Source organism: Zootoca vivipara, chromosome 7 (assembly GCF_963506605.1).
Source record: "Zootoca vivipara chromosome 7, rZooViv1.1, whole genome shotgun sequence".
In the NCBI taxonomy this organism is placed as follows: Eukaryota; Metazoa; Chordata; class Lepidosauria; order Squamata; family Lacertidae; genus Zootoca; species Zootoca vivipara.
The window spans coordinates 29793177-29813485 of NC_083282.1; the positions used below are offsets into that span (position 1 = coordinate 29793177).

General features: G+C 39.0%; 1 protein-coding gene across 1 annotated transcript in view; it reads left to right on the forward strand.

The window, feature by feature from the left end:
- Nucleotides 1–241: 241 nt before the first annotated feature.
- The window catches only part of LOC118088835 (vitellogenin-1-like), a 35085-nt gene continuing 15017 nt past the window's right edge, over nucleotides 242–20309 (forward strand). The window contains exons 1-19 of the mRNA XM_035122949.2: nucleotides 242–299; nucleotides 959–976; nucleotides 1095–1237; nucleotides 2832–3083; nucleotides 5493–5654; nucleotides 6829–6989; nucleotides 8416–8563; nucleotides 8688–8848; nucleotides 8956–9121; nucleotides 10482–10607; nucleotides 11760–11969; nucleotides 12686–12903; nucleotides 13009–13106; nucleotides 16077–16201; nucleotides 16863–16934; nucleotides 17707–17823; nucleotides 18046–18232; nucleotides 18825–18918; nucleotides 19042–19227. Coding sequence (XP_034978840.2) covers nucleotides 257–299; nucleotides 959–976; nucleotides 1095–1237; nucleotides 2832–3083; nucleotides 5493–5654; nucleotides 6829–6989; nucleotides 8416–8563; nucleotides 8688–8848; nucleotides 8956–9121; nucleotides 10482–10607; nucleotides 11760–11969; nucleotides 12686–12903; nucleotides 13009–13106; nucleotides 16077–16201; nucleotides 16863–16934; nucleotides 17707–17823; nucleotides 18046–18232; nucleotides 18825–18918; nucleotides 19042–19227 — 2687 coding nt within the window. The 5' untranslated portion in view covers nucleotides 242–256. The remainder of the gene's footprint in view (nucleotides 300–958; nucleotides 977–1094; nucleotides 1238–2831; nucleotides 3084–5492; nucleotides 5655–6828; nucleotides 6990–8415; nucleotides 8564–8687; nucleotides 8849–8955; nucleotides 9122–10481; nucleotides 10608–11759; nucleotides 11970–12685; nucleotides 12904–13008; nucleotides 13107–16076; nucleotides 16202–16862; nucleotides 16935–17706; nucleotides 17824–18045; nucleotides 18233–18824; nucleotides 18919–19041; nucleotides 19228–20309) is intronic.

The following is a 20309-nucleotide window of genomic DNA, read 5'->3' on the forward strand; positions in this document are numbered from 1 at the left end:
ACCATTTTATTTCCTATAACTGTAATTTACTAGAATTTTGCTTTCTCAGTTTGCATAAAACATACGTTTGAGCAAAGTCCTGCCATTATTTTGTAATACCACTTTCTGCCCCAAGCAATGTTTGTTTGCTCGGTCAATCAATAACGTACCCAAAATATGCTGGTTCATCAAAAAAGATGTCCAAGATAAATCATGTGACCAAATATCCCTCACTATAAAAGTGGCAGCAACCCATTCAGCTGTACCTTCCTCATCCATGATGAAGGCCTTAATTCTAGCACTGGCATTGACCCTTGTGGGTAAGTATAGATGTACTATCTATCAGAAATGCTGGGGGGAAAGTTACAGAAATTTCAAATGTAAAACAGTACCATGCTTGTTTCATAGTTCTTTATTATAGCAAATAATGGGGTATGGTTCACTTTGCCTCATTCCAACTCAGACCCATTGAAATCAGTGGGTGGTATTCAGTTAAGTTTGTCTCAGAGCAGACCTATTAAAATCAATGGATATACCATATTTTTCAGTGTATAAGACCGCCCCGTGTATAAGACTCCAAATTTGGGGGACTCCAAATTAAGAAAATGGGAGGAAATTCCCCCATGTATAAGATGACCCCCCTTTTCTTAACATAATTTTTAAATAAAAAATCCTAGTCTTATACACAGAAAAGTACGGTACCTTAGTCACATCCACTAATTTCATTGTGTCTGGTCTTCTCTGAGTATGACTGAGTGTGAACTTAAAATTCTTATCAGTAAATGGAAAATACCTAAAAGGTTTGCATGAATAAAACAACATTTAAAAAAAAGAAACTTTTTTTATTTGGCACAATTTGTAAATAAAACCTCTAAGCAGTTTACAAAGATTTCATGCCTATGGATTCCCCCCAAAAAACATGAAGTACAAATATTCATGGAACATTTTCCCTGCTTTAACTTTATTTTTTATCTTTCAGGTTGTGAGCAACAAAAACGTAAGTATCAAAAAAAGAAGTATGCAATTTTGAAAGCTTTTTGGCAGTTTTAGAAATATTTGACATTATATTTTTCACATGTTGCCTATAATGTTTCTTTGGATTTCCCTCCCTCCAGAAACTGAAGGTGATGTTGCTACATATGCAGTCGAATTTCAAAATAAGATTAGACTCCCAGGAAAAGGTGCAGGAAGCTCTGGACTGAAAATAAAATGTAAAATGACCGTTGGCCCAATTGCACCTGACCGTAAAGTTCTACAGGTAAGGGAACTTTTCCAGTCTGAAAGTTAACTTTCTCTGTGAGTTTTTAAAGTTGAGGGGGAAATAATTAAATTTTATCATACAACTTGCATAGACTTTAACTAACAGTATTATTATTTATGTGCTGACCTAAATTCATTTTCACACATTACCAGGCAATTCTCAGTCAGCTCAAGCCAAACTCAGGCTTGGAGGATTTATTCTGCTTAGTGCTCAAAAAGACAATAGGATGTAATTTCAGATGCACAATAATTTTATTGTGGCATCAATTCAATTGTTCTCAAACTGTGATGCTTTGAAAATTACTTAATCAAATGATGGTTGCAACTAATAAGCAAAGACTAATGCATTTTCTAACAAAGTGGGGTGTCATCGAATATTGACAATTCTTAATTTCATGTGGCTACTTCAGTACCTGCAGAGTGCAAATGATATTCTATGCAACACTCTGCATATTTTGAGCAATCTGGTGACATTTATATATCTTTTAACAATAACGAATGCAGCATGAAAACCTTTGCTGCCTTTTCCTACTGAAATTTCAGGGGGGAAAGTGAGAAAGGGTTTCCCTATAGGTTTGTAGCAGAACCCGTTGTTCCCTGTCATCCTGTCCTGGTGCCAGACGTAACTCAGTGTGGTGTAGTGGTTAAAAGTGGTAGACTCATAATCTGATGAACCGAGTTCGCATCTCTGCTCCTCCACATGCAGCTGCTGGATGACCTTGCGCTAGTTACACTTCTCTGAAGTCTCTCAGCCCCACTCACCTCACAGAGTGTTTGTTGTGGGGGAGGAAGGGAAAGGAGAATGTTAGCCGCTTTGAGACTCTTTCGGGTAGTGATAAAGCGGGATATCAAATCCAAACTCTTCTCGTTCTTCTTCTACCCTAAATTCACTTCAGATCATAGCCTGGCTACACAAAGAGAAAGCTTTGTAAACCCTACTGGGTCAGAAATTATGTGGGCTTGCTCTAGGCTGAAGATAAGACATAATACAAGAGTAGGGTCCAAAGTGTGTTCACGTATTCAAAGCTCTCCTTCACAGTAATAATAACAACACACCAGACTTGGCCCACACTGCTCACTCGCTCACTCGCTTGCACTGCATCCACTTCCTCCTTCCTTTCCAATGGAAGAAGTTAACATAACGTCTGTAGCAAAGGGTCTGAGGCAACGGCATTTCCATTCCAGAGACCTGAATGTCTGTACCATTGCTAACTTTCCCCAGATGGTAGAGATGCAAGAAGCGGCAATAGGAGTGGTGGCAAGTGAGAGAACTAAGGAACAGGAGGAAGCAGCTAGACTGCTTTGGTTAGCTGATCAGCCTGTCAGCCTGTGACAAAACTGGCCTCTTGGCAAAGGGGAAGGATCCTATTATCATACTACATTTGTCTTCACTTGTAGTGTTCTTGAAAACTCTTAAAGGTCAAGTCAGTGAAACTATAATGGCTTGTACATGGGGTGAAATAGATGCTAGGCAGAAAACATTTAAGCTCTAATTTGTGTGGTTTTGAGAAGGTGTGGTTTCGAAGACTGCCGTTTAAATAACCTACATGGAAAATAACATGAACTTTCCTCTTTGTGTGTGCACTTGACAGCTTCATAGCGTTGAAGTGCTTGAGCTCAATGGCATCCAGCCACAGCAGGACTTCAAGCAGTCATCCAAGCTGACCAAGATGTTTGAGGAAGAATTACCTGGCATAGTTACATTTCGCCACAGGAAAGGGTTTGTTGATGACATCATGGCTTCAGGACACTTCTCAGAATATAAACTTGGAGTCTTCAAAGGACTTCTGAACAACCTGCAATATTCCATGAAGCTAGACCAGAAAAGCTACAACTTAAGAGAGGTGAACTTTTAATTTCAGTTGCATTTGTAGTACTGTGGCTTTCATTTTATTTTATTTTGTTTTGTTTTCCACACTAGGCACTTACGATTATATGTTATTTTTATTTGTATTCTCTTATTCCTGAGAATTTCAAAGATCTTCACGTACATTTTATCAGCAGTCCTTTCAATAGATGTAAGACTGGCCAGTTTATTTCAATATAATAGTTTGTGGGTGGGTGGGGAGCAGCTGTAAACTGAAATAATGTGTCTTACTTAAGGCTACTTGCTGAGTTTGTAGCTCATATTTGAACCAGCACATCGCTGTTGACATTAACTACATCATATCCTCCAGTACCACAACAAAGTTAATAGACCAATATGGATAATAAATATATAGAAATAAGCAGGAGTCAAACTTCCACCCTTAAAATGAGGCTCATGCACTTGAATTCAAAGAATGAATTGGAGTCAACAGACAAACTTCTTAGCTCTGGTTTAGATCGAATGATCAAATGACGTGGTCATTCCACACACAAACAACATAATTTCTATTTGTAGTTGCAGATGATCAAATTACCTTTAGAATACCTAATCTCCTACAAAATAAATCTGGCCAAGTTAAAACTGCCTTAGGGATAAGCTTGCAATAGAGTGGTGTCAGGGCTACACTGTGTTAAATTGTAATTTGGCTCATATTGAAATCCTGACTACAGACTACAGTTAATTTCACTTTCACAGTCCCATATTTACATTAATCAAGTCAATTTTGATTCAGATGTTGATATTTGAAAATGTTTGAAGTTATTTTTTGGTATGAAATTTAGAATAGGGTTGCTTTAATTTAGAAAACAAATAGTTTAATACAGTAATATTTAATTTAGGAAATTGGTTTGGAGACTACGGCCAATATTCTGTCCCTGTATCACATTGTGCCTAGCTTTATAGCCATCCTATTTTTCTTCCAAACTTTCCATTGCCCTAAGCAGGCATCAGGCAATGGAAAGTGAGATCTGTTACCTGATTCTATGTACTGTGGAAAAAAAGTTATTCCTTTTGTGTCTCCTGAATCTCTCGCCATTCAGCTTTGCCTCAGATTCTCTTATTATGAAAGTGGGAGAACAAATTCTCTCTTTCCATGTCAATGCATAATGGTATACACCTCTTTCATTGCCGCCCACCCCACCCCCATTACTTGCCTTTTTCTTAACTAAAAAGCCCCAAATGTTGTAGCCTTTTTCTCAGAGTGGTTTGATCCAGGTCCTTTGTTATTTTGGTTGCCAATTTTGAATTCCTTCCAGTTAAATCCCTTTGACTTAACGCAGACAAGCCAGGTGATACCAGGGTTAGCTGTACAGTTTGGAGTTTATTTATTTTATTTTATTTTTGCATGATATCAGCATTAAGTAGCTTATTATCATTGATATCACCTGATAAACAGTTCATGGAGGAGTAGGCAATGAGATTTTAATGATCAAGTCTAATGACTTAAATGACTGTGATCACAGCTTGCCAAGGTGTTCTGTGTGGCCTGTGCAATGTCCCTATTTAAGTTTACTCACCTACAAGAAGCTTGTTTTGGGAAGGGGCAAGGGTAGGGAATCCTTCAAGGGTCAAATGTCACAATTTTTGAACTGCATGAAGTGCCAACATGTTCATCCAGTGCAAACTCTTCCCCCATCCTTTCATTTAATGTTGGGTTCCTAGTTTGTGAGACTGATCTGATTTGCAGGGTGCAAATTTGCTCATTAGCTAATGGCCAAGCATAAGGCATATGGAAGGCACTCCAGACTTGAAACACTTTGAAAAACAGTATTCAAACTTGGTAAAAAAAAAAAAACCTCTGTGCATATACTGATATTGCACTTCTGATGAATACAAAATCATGTCGTGATGTTATAGATCTGAGTGAAACCTGCTAATGTAAGGAAAGAGAGTTAAGGTTCCTCAGTTCTTCAGTGGTGCCTAATTATTGCTGATTTTATGGCACGTCTGCTTCTAAGGATTCTAACAGAGGATTGTGTGAGTTGTAGATTAGGTGTAATGGGATTTTTAGGGGCAAAGAGCCAGCCCCGACTCTGAAATCTCTGCTTTTGAGGTTTCATTCTGTCTGATCAAATTATTTCACCACATTTTTTATTAAAATTTTCAAATTATCCTTCATATACAATAAGCCTTAATTGGAACTGAATAAAGAACTTCCCAGTGGGACAAGCCATGGCTTCACTGAAGTCCGTCGGGGTTTGCCAGTGATCTTTCAGTAGGAAACCTGTGTTGGAATTTTTGATGAGAAATGTGTGTAAGGGGGGGGGGGAGAGTATAAGAAAAACTGAGAGGTTCATTAAAGGAGTCAGAGTAAGGTTATTTAAGGCAATTTCACAAGAAGACCAATATTCTCCCAATGAACCTGATTTCTTTATTCGTTTTACAGAATAGCATTTGGGGGAGGTGCAACACAACATACCTTGTTCAAAATGCTGTAAAAGCCGATGAGATCTTCATGACCAAGTCCATGGACTTAAATGACTGTGACAATGCTGCTTTCAAGATCTTTGGTGCATCACATGTTACTTCATGTGAAGCCTGTCAACAGGTTAGTATGGTGGTTGTGTGTATATAACTATATCATCTGCGGTCCTGTTCACATGTGCAAGAAGATCCACGATTGGCTGTTCATTTGCACACAGTTGCATGGATGCTGACCTCTGTTGCAATCTGCAGGATTTGCCATTCTGTTCAAGCTGTTTTAACATGCGATCACAAGCTGCTAGGTGGGTGGGGTGGGGGCAATGATGTGGTAAAATTGCTAGTACCATGTAGTTAGGCACACATGGGTTCCCATGTATATCAGTCGCAATGTTGCATTGCACTGCAACCAATCTATGCAGCTGTTTGCATGTGATTCATGCCTGAGTTGGAAACCACAGAGGGAGACAGTCAAGTTGGTTGCAAAGGTGAAGAGGAGAAAGAGGTCCAGAGGACCTTTGCCAGTGACCCAGCCCCCATGCTGGGTTCTAGACCCAGATGGCCATGTTACATATAATTTACAATGCACCATTTTTTTCCTCTCCACCTTTTTTCTTCTAAATCAGGCATCCCCAAACTTTGGCCCTCCAGATGTTTTGGACTACAATTCCCATCTTCCCCGACCACTGGTCCTGTTAGCTAGGGATCATGGGAGTTGTAGGCCAAAACATCTGGAGGGCCACAGTTTGGTGATGCCTGTTCTAAATGGCTGGAGAACAGGGGCAGAAGGGGTGGGGGGAGCTCAGAAACAATATCATTTTCTGACAGGACAATCCATTTGTTCTTTTCTTTCTCCTGATTGGGTTGATTGGGTTGTATCCAGTGCTTTTCTTCTAGAAAATACATGCTGGTACTCACCATGAAGTTGTTACTATAAGTGCCACACTTATTACCCAAAAAGAGACAGGTGCCGGCAATACACATCCTTGACATAGCTGTCAAGTTTTCCCTTTTCTCGCGAGGAAGCCTATTCAGCTTAAGGGAATTTCCCTTAAAAAGGGGGAGAACTAGACAGCTATGATCCTTGAATGCACTGGTTGTATCCAAACAAGTTCTCCTACGATTGTACCAGTTGAAATGAATGGGCATAAATTAGCCGTGTGCCCATTACGTTCCATGTATGTGCTCTGAATGGACCCAGCATCGGGTGCAACCCTATGTGTGATGATTTCTGGACTTGCTATGATTATGTTAAACATTCTAATACTGTATATGACTTGCCATTGCCTGTTTTCATACAGAAAGTCAAACCTTTCCAAGGCTCAGCTACATTCAAGTACAGATTTAGGGATGCACAAAAGGGAGACAACGAGAGAACAATTATGCAGGTCGAAGGTGTGGAAATCCGCGAGTTCTCACCATTCAATGAGCTTAGTGGAGCAACAGGCATCATGGAGGCCAGGTACCGCACCTTTGTATAACTGCTCCCTTTTCACAAATGCTTTTCAACTTATCAGTTCATTCGGCTTGCCATACATCAGGAAAATTCCTGACATGTACTGGTTTTCGGGTTTTCACTATTTTTGAGTGAGGTTCCTAAACAAAAAAGCTTGACCATTTTGTTGGTTTCCTAATAATAAAAAAATTGCCATCCCAAATTACCTAGTCAAACTCCTTGAGAGTAGTCTCAATATCTACTGTACTTCTGTTTCTAGTGTATCTGAAGAAGTGTGCATGCACACGAAAGCTCATACCAAAATATAAACTTAGTTGGTCTTTAAGGTGCTACTGAAGGAATTTTTTTATTTTGCTTCGACTCAGACCAACACGGCTACCTACCTGTAACTATCTACTGTACTGTATTTGCCAGCATTCCATTTCATAAACCCATGGATTTCCCTGGAGTGTCATGGTTAGCTATAAATCTGAAACATATGCACACATATAAGAACCATAACCAATATAATTTGATTTTTTTTAAAAAAAAGTATACAGTAATTTAAAGTGTGGAAGCCCAGTGAATAGAAGAATCCTGGAAAATCACAGTCGTGAAAAAATCTCTTCAGGCCAAAGTACATGTAATAGCAGTCCCATGTTTAAAACATGTGCTTGGCTTGCCTGGTTTTATTTTGGAGAAAAAGGAGCCCTAATCTGAAGCTGAGGCTCCAATACTTTGGCCACCTCATGAGAAGAGAAGACTCCCTGGAAAAGACCCTGATGTTGGGAAAGATTGAGGGCACAAGGAGAAGGGAAAGACAGAGGACGAGATGGTTGGACAGTGTTCTTGAAGCTACCAACATGAGTTTGACCAAACTGCGGGAGGCAGTGGAAGACAGGAGTGCCTGGCGTGCTCTGGTCCATGGGGTCACACAGAGTCGGACACGACTAAATGACTAAACAACAACAACAATCTGGATTGGTGGCGCTGCACTGATTTTCTCCTGAATGTCTTCTTTTGGAGGGGGAGGAGCAGTTCTCTTGTACTTGATATGCCTGCTTCCCTTTTCTAGGACTGTGTTTCATATTAATAAATAAACAAGGGTTTCTTTAAAAGAACAGTTCACCCATTGAAATGAATGGGCTTAAGCAGCAAAAGTTTGTAGAAATCAACAGATAGGCAATATGACTAAGATTGGGTATTACCCATTATGTCTTTAGATTCAGCAAATCTTCATAACCCTAAGGTCAGATCCACCTTCATTTTAAATTTACATACTATATTTCCTAGTTTAGTCCTGCTTTTTCTGCTGCAAAAGGAAAATTATTATTATTATTATTATTATTATTATTATTATTATCATCATCATCATTACAAAGCCAAGAGACAAAAAACAGCTTTCTGTATTAACTATTTGCTCACTAAATTTCATCGGGTCTTTCCACACTAGGCATAAAATGGTATTCATCGATATGCACGGCCACTTGCCACATGTCCCTTCTGACTTGAAGAGATGGGGCTCACTTTCCTACAAGTTTAATTATGAACTTCCTCCTCTTCCTATTCCACTGATAAAGAGCAACAACGTAGAGAGAGAGGTAAGTTTTAAAATTAGTAGTGGAAATGGAACCTTGCAACATACCTGTGTTCTTTGCCTGAGGCATTAAACAACACCTGACAATGCTCTCTCTCTCTCTTTTTTTTTTTAAATCTATCCTACAGATTGAGGAAAGATTGCAGTATTTGGCAGGACACCCAAATGCAAAGTTTCCAAGAGATGGTGCAATTAAATTCCTGCAGGCTATCGAACTTGTGCGTGAGATGAACGATACTAAATATTTAGATTCGCTCTTTAGAAAACATGCCAATGAGCCAACACTCAGGTAAGATAACAGAGGAAGTGTGTTATGCTTTTCATGCTTCATAATTGAATAAGATCTAAATTAAAGTGATCAGAGCTCAGACTTGATTGCTGCTTCTTTTCTTGTAGACACCTCATTGTGCAACTAGCTGCCGCTGCTGGTACTCCAGATGCACTTAGATTCTTGAAACATAGGTTTGATCAGAGAGAAATCAGCAGGAGTGAAGCAACACTGGCATTTGTTACCTTCTTTCATACCTGCACTCCATCTCCAGAAATCCTAGAAACAGCTATGGTAAAATACATCTTGCATTACGGGTTTTTTGTTTGCTGATGTCAGCTTTACCTGAATAGATTTTTTTGGGGGGGGGGTGCAAGAATAAGTGCATATGACTTTAACATTTGACAGTTCCTACAACCTAGGCATCCTGAAGACTTCAAAGTAGCATTGTTCCATCATTGTGTCCTCCAGATGTTGCTGGACTGACTCCCACCATCCCTAACCACCAGTCATGCTGGCTAGGACTTAAAGGAGTTGGAGTCCATCAACATATGGAGGGCTCTTCTTGATCTAAGTTCTTGTTTTCCATGCCTTTGAGCAGCTCTGCCCAAGTCCCAAGAGAAGAGAATTCCCACGAGGTCAACAGTTTTTAAAACCCTGAAACATACCAGTTTGGTAACCACTTCAGACACCCATCTTCTCCCCAAGTGCCACTTAAACCTGAACAAATCCTGAATCATAAGTGATATCCAAAGCTACTGATACACAATGTAGACCCACTGAAGTCAGACAGAAGTAATTTTGGTCCACACGGAGTTCAGTGGGTCTATTCTAAGTATGATTTCATTGGCTATCCCTCAATATCAGGTAACAGAGCTGTGTAACCACACATCTGCCGGACAAAGAAAAACTATTAATATTTAACTTTGAATTCATAGCGGAGGAAATACAGGCTAGGTCAATATACAAAGGTGTGTGTCAGAGAGTATGAAGCAAATAAAATTTAACATATGGATACCAGATGTATAGCATTGGAGGTCCATCTTATAGGTTCCTCTTAACTCGGTCTCTGAAATGCTGTGGGCATCAAGGATGCTATTTGTACTTAAGTAAATTTTATTGTCATACCCAGATAGATCCACTGTCATACCCAGATAGATCCACTGAAATCACTGGGCAAGTGCATCATGATGAAATGAAGTGCATTTAATGGTTCTACTCTGAGTTTGACTTAGGTGAACACAACCCATTTAGTTGAGTCTCTGGGAAATTGTTGGCCTCCTGAAGGCTAGTGTTCTTATGGGCTAAGAAACTGAGCTGGAGTTCCCCTAGTTCAAATTTTACCTCTGCTGTGATGAGCCATTACCTCTCCCTTGGCAAGCCCATTATGTATCAGCCACACATTTATAATATAGGAGGAATAATGCTGTCTTACTTGAATAAACAGTTGTAAAAATTACTGAGATGATATACATTTGAAACTCTTGGAACACTATCCATCACTTTATATACTCCCAGCAATTGTTACGCTTTGGGCTATTTTCTCTCCTTTAGTCTGAAATGCATTCAGACCTGATCTAATTGATGCATATGTTAAAATGAGATAAATAATTTGTTTTCTGTATGTTTCAATGACCAACTTTTCTCTCAATAGGCAATTGTGACAGATGCCCTCAAAGGCCCCAGAAGTTTCTATCGCAGCTTTACCTGCCTTGCCTATGGAACTGTTGTTAAAAAATACTGTTCTTCCTCAGAAACCTGCCCTGACAAATACATCAAGGTATTGTGCCAATGTTTCAATGGCATTTCATCATTTAAAGAGTAAAAATATAAGGTGCTTAAGCTGGCCTATTATTATCAGCCTACAAGTTAAGATGCATGTGTTGAGTGCAGCCTTTAGAGGAAATTGCAACACATTGAAAACAATGAGATTTTTTGCTGCTGGTTTCAGTGAGTTCAGGATTACTGTCTCCAATTTGAAATAAAAATAAGGTGGGGGGGGATTATTCTTAGCACTACACTACCATGGTATACTTGTCTCAGTAGTTCTCAGAATCTTTACCTATTATTTGCTTAACTGATCATTCAAATAATCATATGATACTGCTATAAAGTAATTATTACTGTAAATTCTTTGAAAATGTTTAAACTGAGTATCGTTCACTCCTCACTGAAAGCAATAGCAACATTTGTTCCAGGTTATCTAACATTAGGCATGGGCAGGTTAGTCTATTTCTGCTTGCGTTAATTTCTATGTCCTTTCCATCCTGTTTCCATGTTATTATTTGATTAAAAAATATCCACACAAATAATATTTAAATTTTTAATGCATTTTTAAATATGCATTTCATCTTAATGTACGTATTCCAACCTAAAATCTGCACTTTATTTTCTACGTTTTTTGAGCCAAAATTTGTAAAGAAATATTTTGAGAAATGTGATATCCAAAGGATAATTATTATGATTTTTGTATTAGTCAAAAATCTGGGTGGGCTTGTACTTCCTCTGAAAGAGCTTGGGGGGGGGGTGCTCCTGCATCCATCTTTTTCACTAGAGCTGGTGCAATATTTCTGGCAGTTCCTGCTTTGGGATGGCTTTGATATGGTAGTCCAGGCATTCATAACATCCATGTGAGGTGCTTTCTTTAGGTTGGTCCAGAACCTACAGCTAATGCAGAATGCTTCAGAAAGACTATTGAAGTGGGTGCCCTATTGACAGTGCATAAGACCTCCTATGCATATGGTACTTGGCCAAGTTTATTGTGACCTGCACCGTAGGAGGTGCTGGTGGGCAACCCCTGTCAAACCTTATCATGTCTAACCTGAGATCACAGGCTGTTCATAAAGCTGTCCCCAAGATCAATTCAAGATTCAAATCATTTTTTTAATGATTTTGCAACTAATTTTGAAACCACTTTTCCCCCCTAAAATAGCCTTTGAATGATTTTGCAATTAAAGCAAAACGTACATCCGACGTAGATGGACAAATCCTGGTACTGAAGGCCTTAGGAAATGTGGGACATGTCATCGTTGAGAAGCCCATCATGAAGACCTTTGCAACTCTAATTTCTTCTCCTGACTCCCTGCATCCTTGTGCTGCCATGTTAGCTCTAAGAGGCCTTGTCGAGAGGTATCCTGCACGGGTAAGAAGGCATGGCATTTTTGTGGGAATCTTGTGGGGGGTTTTCAACAACATTATAGAGATATTAGGAATATCTTTTTTTTCTAATGCTAATTGATCACGGCGATACATTATTTCTCAAAGACCAGTTGCATTAGGGACAGCCCCTGTCTGTGTAGATACGTATACCATTATGCACAGAATTGAAACTCATGGGTTTTTACAGTGAGAGAGCAGTGTGTGATAAATTGCTTTAAACAGTTGATGGGGCAGATGATGTGCAGGTCACTCACGTCGCCAATGGGTGCTTTATCCAGTCCAAATGTGTCTTTCTTCTGTACAAGCAAAAACACACCAACAGAAAATATCGCTTTGCCTTTTCTCAAGTGGCAGATATTTCTAGGAGCAGGCTTTTAGAGGGTCTGTTCTCAAAACGCGGAGAAGGAGAAGGGCCTAAATCTTGGCTGGGCATGTCGTTCTGAAAAGCGGGAATCGGAAAATTTACATTGCAGATAATTGCTTTGAAAAGTTCAGTGCTGTTTTAATAGAAGTCCCTTACATAATATTGCCAGCCACTGAATTTGATTATTGTATGCTGTGGAAGCTGGGGCTGGCTGCCGTGGTTCAAAGAAGAAAAATCAAAATGCCTTCTTAGCTTTTTGAGCTGTGAGCCAAAGTCATTGTGGGAAGGAGAAAAATAAGAGTGCAAAATTTGTATTTTCAATCTATGTTGCACAGGTGGAAGCACTTACTCTTCCAATCATCATGGACAACAAGATAGATCCCATAACTCGAAAATGTGCTGCCATTGTTTATATGGAAACCCTACCAGCTCTCCCTTCATTGATGGCAATAACTAATTATGCATCAGAGACACCCATGTCAGAAGTTAAACATTTCTTGTTAACTCTTATACGTGAAGCGGCCACTTGCAGAGCTCCTGACTGCCAAGAGATGTAAGCATAATTTTTTTAAAAAAATGGTTTCCTTTTAAAAGGAGCAGGCGCACAACAAACAGCAGTAGTAAATGTGAACATTGTTGGTCAATTTGCTTTATTCAGGGCTTCTGCCTGCAGAGTGGCACTTAAAGTACTGAGCATCAAGATTCAGCGGCCAAGCTATCGCCACCACATTGCTTACTTCTTTGGACTTCACAGTGGTAAGAGACATGTGTGCTTCCCCCCACCCCCGATACTATTAATCCCTCCCAGAATAATAGTGATTGCTTTAAGATGAACCTGCTGCTTCAAGAGTAAAAGCCATTTGCTTCAAGAACCAGAAAGAAATCAGCCATGTCTTGTCATGTGACTAGCTCAGAAAGCACAAGGAAAGACCTGCGAAGGAAAGTATGCATTCTAGGGAAGGGGGTGATATTTGCAAAACCAAAATGTTCTCTCGTCTCTAAACGAGAACCTATAACCATTTTGACTCATATTTTAAGGAAGGGGGGGGAATGATACATTTGCTTTTTATGCCACAAAACTATGTTATACTGTGGTACCTCGGTTTTCGAACGTCTCCATTGACGAACGCTTCAGTTTTCGAACACCGTAAACCCAGAAGTAAATGCTTCGGTTTTGGAACGCATCTCGGAAGTCGAACATGAAACACGACTTCTGTATTGAGTTTTCCGTATTGAATTTTCGGTTTTGAGTTTTCGGTTTTCAAACGTTTTGGAACTCGGACGGTCTTGCGGAACGGATTACATTCGAAAACTGAGGTACCACTGTATTATTACCACTGTATTATTTTTTTACTTCACCCTTCTATTAATAATGTAATACAAATGATACATTTACTGGTTGTTGGGAGGGGGAATAAGATAACACATCTTGTGTATTCTAGGCCAAATGTCATGTTATTTTCAAGCAAAGTTAAAGTTTTACATTATATGATTTAAGTGGCTCCATTCTTAAAGAACCATGAAAATCCTAGAGATTTTCTGCATATTCCTGGGAAAACAACAACAAACACCCTACAAACAAACTCAATATATAACAATAAAAATAATATAGGCTCATTTAATAGCTGTGTAACTTATTAGTCCACTTGAAAAGCTAATGACAAATATTTCATGAAAATTACAGAAAATGCGAAGTTAGAATTTTGCACAGTGCCTTAGGTTACTGCTGTGCCTCATGACTTTTACATGACCATGAAATCAGTTTCATAATAAAAATAAGTACCATGAACATGACTAGGATATACAGACCTACCAGTTCACAGAGATATGTAGGGAGCTCTTGAAGAGATAAAATAATTTCATGGTATATGAAATTTTATTCCCTCCAAAGCATCTTTATTGTCATATACTATTTTTAAAGTTAAAGGAATGAGATTTATCTCCTTAGTCCTTGCTCAGTTTTTTTCACACACTATAAATTTAAGCAGAATAACTTGCAAATACTTCCAAGATTCAATAGTGTGAGCGCTTAAAGTGGCATAAACTGCTGGTAACTGTTGGTAACCATATTTGGATATTAGCTAAATTGATATCATAGCATGAAAAATCTCTTAGAAATTACTATTATTCTATGATAAGTATCTTCAGAGCAGAAGTAGCCAATGTAGTACCCAGCAGGTGCCACTGGAGCACAACTCCTATCCCTCACATATAACGTACTGAAAATGGTAAGAAACCAAAAGACATTTGCCGCCTTTGCTAACACTTTCAGAGAGGTGGCATGGTGTCCTGTTAAAGACAGATGATAAGATACAGATTGCTGTGCCAAATTACTTTTAGGAAGCTTAACATGTCTAGCAATAAATGTTGAAATGCCAAATCAAATGGCACTCCTTGTTCAGTAACAGTTAATTATCAAGTAAGCTCCAGCGAGGGTGAAATGCTATATAAAATATATTCTTTCCCTTTCATCGTGTCCTAGCGCTGTTTTGTGACAGCCTACATACAGAGCAGGACGTAGATGGCGCTGTGGGTTAAACCACAGAGCCTAGGGCTTGCTGATCAGAAGGTCGGCGGTTTGAATCCCTGCGACGGGGTGAGCTCCCATTGCTCGGTCCCAGCTCCTGCCAACCTAGCAGTTCGAAAGCACGTCAAAGTGCAAGTAGATAAATAGGTACCGCTACAGCGAGAAGGTAAACCGGCGTTTCTGTGTGCTGCTCTGGTTCGCCAGAAGTGGCTTTATCATGCTGGCCAAATGACCTGGAATTTGTATGCCGGCTCCCTCGGCCAATAACATGAGATGAGCGCTGCAACCCCAGAGTCGGTCATGAATGGACCTAATGGTCAGGGGTCCCTTTACCTTTACATATACAGCAAGTAGTTCAGCAACAGAATGGCTTGCATTAGTTTTCCCTTTTCTCACGAGGAAGCCTATTCAGCATAAGGGAATTGCCCTTAAAAAGGGGGAGAACTTGACAGCTATGATTGAAACTCCCTGCTTGATGTCATGCAGTCATATAGACGGAAATATATCTCACACACAAAAAGTCACAGTAGACATTATAAGAGAAGGGTGGAGAGTGCTAGGCATGGGTCTACCATTTTGACAGCCCGATGTCTGTCATAACATCTTTCTCATGTGTCTATTCACACTACACAAAGAGTCACTTTTCTGTGTTTATTTAGGTGAGGCATAGGCAACATAGCTTCCTCCAGATATTGTTGGCCAATGAGCTGTGGACATTGCAGGGGGTGGAACTAGATGACCCTTGGGGTCTCTTCCAACTCTACAATCTACAATTCTAAGATTCCATGAAACATCTAGAATCTGCCCATTGACTTAAACCAGGGATGGGGATATTTCCCAGTCATGATAACAACATTTTTTTAAAAACCAACTGGAAATAACAGAGAATCGGTGACCTTCCATATGCAAAGGAAGTGCTCTGTGATAGAGCTGTAACTCTCTCCTACAACATCTTCTATAAAGTCTTGCTCCCTCTCTCCCTTCCAGAAGAACTGGTCAAATGTAGAGAGAGTGCCAAGCCCAAATCACTGAGACACAGTAGCCTCTTTTTCTTATGCTGCTGGTTTTGTACATGGAGTTTCTTCGTTTTTTCATAAGATGCTGTTTTCACATTAAACAATTAGGAAATTAAATTTGTTTTATTATGCATTTTGAAGAACTGGCCAGGCTTATTGCTTGTTGTTTTATCTCCCTTTCAGAACGACTTATGGCTGGTTTGAGAGCTGAGGTTATCTCCATAGGCAAAGAAGGAAATATCCTCCCATACCTCACCATGTTCAAAACCAGGGTGAACATGCTTGGCGTCTCCTCTGATCTCTTTGAGGTAACAGAGGCTGTCCATTATAAATTGCATTAGGCCTGTGCCGTTAGATCTTGAATTAATTTTCTTACAAAATTCATTTGAGTCTGGTTTGTTTCTATAGCATGAGCTTTTCATACACTAAGCTCTGATAAAAGGGGGCAAGATCATCCTTACATGGTGCCTCCACCCCCATCATTCAGCCCAGACACTGAGGTCCAGCTCCGAAGGCCTTCTGGAAGTTCCCTCACTGCAAGAAGTGAGGTTACAGGGAACCAGGCAGAGAGCCTTCTCAGTAGTGACGCCTGCCCTGTGGAACGCCCTCCCAGCAGATGTCAATGCAATAAGCAACTATCTTACTTTTAAAAGACGTCTGTATTGTGTTTTTAATATTTGGTTGAGAGCCACCCAGAGTGGCTGGAGAAACCCAGTCAGATGGGTGGGGCATAAATAATGTATTATTATTGTTGTTGTTGTTGTTGTTGATGATGATGTTGTAATTAACAACAAATTACAACTTTTGCCTATAATGGTTTAAGTTAACTCATGCTCAACCAGCCTTCATAAATGTATTAAATGCAAATGACTGAAACATAGTTCTTAATTGTTTAAAATATTCTGAAACTGCTCTGATTTAAAGCATAGGAAGCCCTTCTAACTGTTTCATACACCCCTTTCAACACAGGTCGGCGTTAAGAGTCTAGGAGTATCTCACCTTTTTGAAAGGGCATATGCAGAAGGAAGGTTCCATGACTTGGTAAGTGGGTGGCATAATAAACCTCGTAATGCGTTATTCCTACAAATGCTGTATCTGCTTAAGGCCCAAAATTGTTTGGGCGCATGATACCTGCCATACCAGCATGCCCAGTCCATAAAATTTGATAGAGAGGCTCTTCTCTGTGTCCCATTGGTACCCATATCCAAGCAAGGCGTGGCTGGTTGGGATGTGCTACATGCTTGGGATGTGATGGGCTTTTCTAAATCTATTTATTGATTCATTTATTGGATTTATATACCGCCCTTCGTCGAAAGATCTCAGGGCAGTTCGCAATATAAAAATAGAAGATAAGAGCACAAATAAAGAGTTAAAACAGAAACAAAGCAGTAATTCCTCCAAACACATTTTAAAGCCTGCAGAATGTTAATCAGCCAAAGGCCTGGTTGAAGTTCCACCTAGATGGTGAAATTCCCTAACTCAGGGTGTGTGTTGGGGCCCTTCTCTCATTCCTTTTCACAACCTAGCTTATTTATTTAGTTCATTCAAGAAGACATTTGACCTGCCAGAATGAGGATTCTTTTGCAGCTGATTTCCCCCCCCCCAATCATTTTGGTTTCACCTTCTATTTAATTCTGTTGCTGTTGGTTGTTTAATTGCCATTAGATTCCCTCATTGTTTTGTTCAGTGTTTTAAGCCACCCTGAGCATTGCAAATGTATGTGTTGCAAAAAGTGGGTATACCGTCATTTCTTAAAATAATAAACAAGCAAAACCTGAAATATTTCAATAAGTTTCTACTTCTTATCCCACAGCCCCTCGATCAGAAAAAAGGACATGACCCAACTTTTGGAGGACTTGCTCTCAGATTTGCACGCCAAGACATTGGATATCTGGAGCTCACTCCTGATATGATGCAGGATGCATTGCAGGTGCCTCTTTTGACATGCATATTGTTTAGATATAAATTATATTTTCTTCTTCTTTAGGCTTTTGAGCATGATTGCTTTCAGGATTCGATTGGGTGCAATTATAACGTTTCAGCATTAGTTAGTATTGCACTGGCAACCTCTTTTTCCTATGAAAGGAACAGTGATGTGAAGCATGTGATATTCTTGTTCTCTTTGTTTAACCAGCGCAAATTTTCTTTGCAGACATTCCATGGCAAAATGCCTCTCCCCTGGATAAAAGATTCTGCAGATGCCCTTAAAAATCACCCAAATATGCAGTGGGAGAACAATTTCGTATCTGCGGAAATCTACGGTGTTGTGCCTACATGCACTGGACTTCCACTTCAAATAAGCTTGGTTCATTTTACTCACGCATCAGTCAATGGAAATGGTAAGGCAATAGAAATTTATCATCTACCAAGCACAGTGACTAACCATGGTAGTATCTACACAAGTATAAAAAATGCTGTGAAAATGCTTTTTTTAAAAAAAAAAGTTTTGAAAAATGCATGAAATTTGCCATAGCTCACTGCCGCCATCTAGAGTCATATTTGTATATTGCACTTCACAACACACTTAAAACGTTTCATTTGCAGCTGTATAGCTGACTCCGGTCTTGGGTTTTACCATGAGAATGGTAGCACCTCATTAAAGTGGTACAGGAAAAAATATATAAGGACAAAAAATGTAACATGACGTATTCCTAAGACTGTGTTCCTGAGCACATTTAGTTGGAAATGACTGAGTTTCAAATATATTTAGGATAAAAGATGCTGGGGGGGGGGAATTAAATAAGCATTCCAGGGTTTCAGTTCCCCCCCCCCATTATTAACTGTGAAACAAATAGCCGTGCTCAGGGCAAATTTATCCCTTTATCAAAATAATATCAAAAGAGTAACAAAAAATTGCATTTTTATAGATCACATTTTGCATAATAATTATTTTATAGCATGCATTTGTTTTATTTGCTTGCTTTTAAACAGTTCAATTATCCATGAGCCCTGAGCCGACATCACATTTGACTTTGCCTGACTTGCTTAACATCGATATGAAACTGAAAACCAGATTGTCTGTCAGGTAAATAGAATCATTGATACATAAAATGACGAAATGCAATTCAAGTGGTACAAATGTGCCCTCGGCATTCGTTAACTCTTTAACGTAGAGTTGCCATAACGTTTGTTTGTTTTTCATTTTTAGCATGGACAAAAATATGCTCGTGACGATGGGAATCGTTGTCCCTGAATTCCAGGCTATAATACAAGAGAATGTCAAAATGGTCACCAATATCCCTGTGAACGTTGATGTATCTGTGAACATTAAGGAAAAGATCTTCAAACTTGAACTTCCACCATGCAGAGAGGAAACTGAACTCATGTCTTTCAGGTAGGGCTAAATTAGCTGCCATTTCGATATAAAGCAAAAATTGGTAGAACACCCTTCCCCCCACTTCTCCCACAATACATTTTATAATTAGTACTTGATCTCTTGAGTTAATTATTTTATATTATCTAGTGCAGTGGACTTATTTTAAAGTTAAACACTCCAATCAAATTTATGGAGGTGTCAAGTTGAGATTGACAGAGTTGAAAGAGTGTTTTAAATTAAAAATCAGCTTTAAATGCTTGAAGATCACGAAATATGTTTAAAATGTTTGACATAAGCTTTTTCATAGATAATTAGATTGCACAGAATAATCCTATAATTGGATTTTTGAATCCGTATTGTAAGATTTAAATACTATACATTTTTTCCCCTCATCTCTAACGACATTATAAACTGTTACTTTAACATGTGAATATGCTGGGGCTTTCTTTTACAGTCAATACAACAGTGTTGCAAGGTAGATCAATATTGGTATCTGTTGTCTGTTTATCCCAGTGACAAACTTCTCGTTAGAATTCATAATGGCCTTTGGCATTTAAACAAAAAAACCACAAAAATCTGAGTACTAGTAAAGTTAAAGTGAATGGCATAAACTGTGTAAATAGACAGTATTTCAAAACCTTACCAGGCAATGTATTTTTGCATTATTTGGTGAGCCAACAAATGAATAACATCAAGAGGAAGAATGAGCATATAAAACTTGTGGGAAACCTAAATCTGAAGATTAAAGCAGAAATATTGGAAAGCTGCCAGAGAAGGCACTGCCCAAAATATAGCCTACAATTCAGTGACAAGCTGTTGAAAAATGTACATAGTACTACCAGAATTCCAGTTTTTTTAAAATACAGTACTTATGAGCAAGGCCAATAAAAATAGCTTCACTTCACATATGTAAATTATTTGCATGGCTGATCACAAATGTGATTGATTATGCATCCTTAGAGGATTAATTGTTTTTCTTTTTTTCTCTTTGGTGAAAGCTGGTAAAAGTTTTTCTTTTTCTTTTTCTTTGGTGCTACATTGTATAGAATGACACAAATAAAAAACGTTAGGAAGGACACTTCCGTTTTGAAGGGCATTAC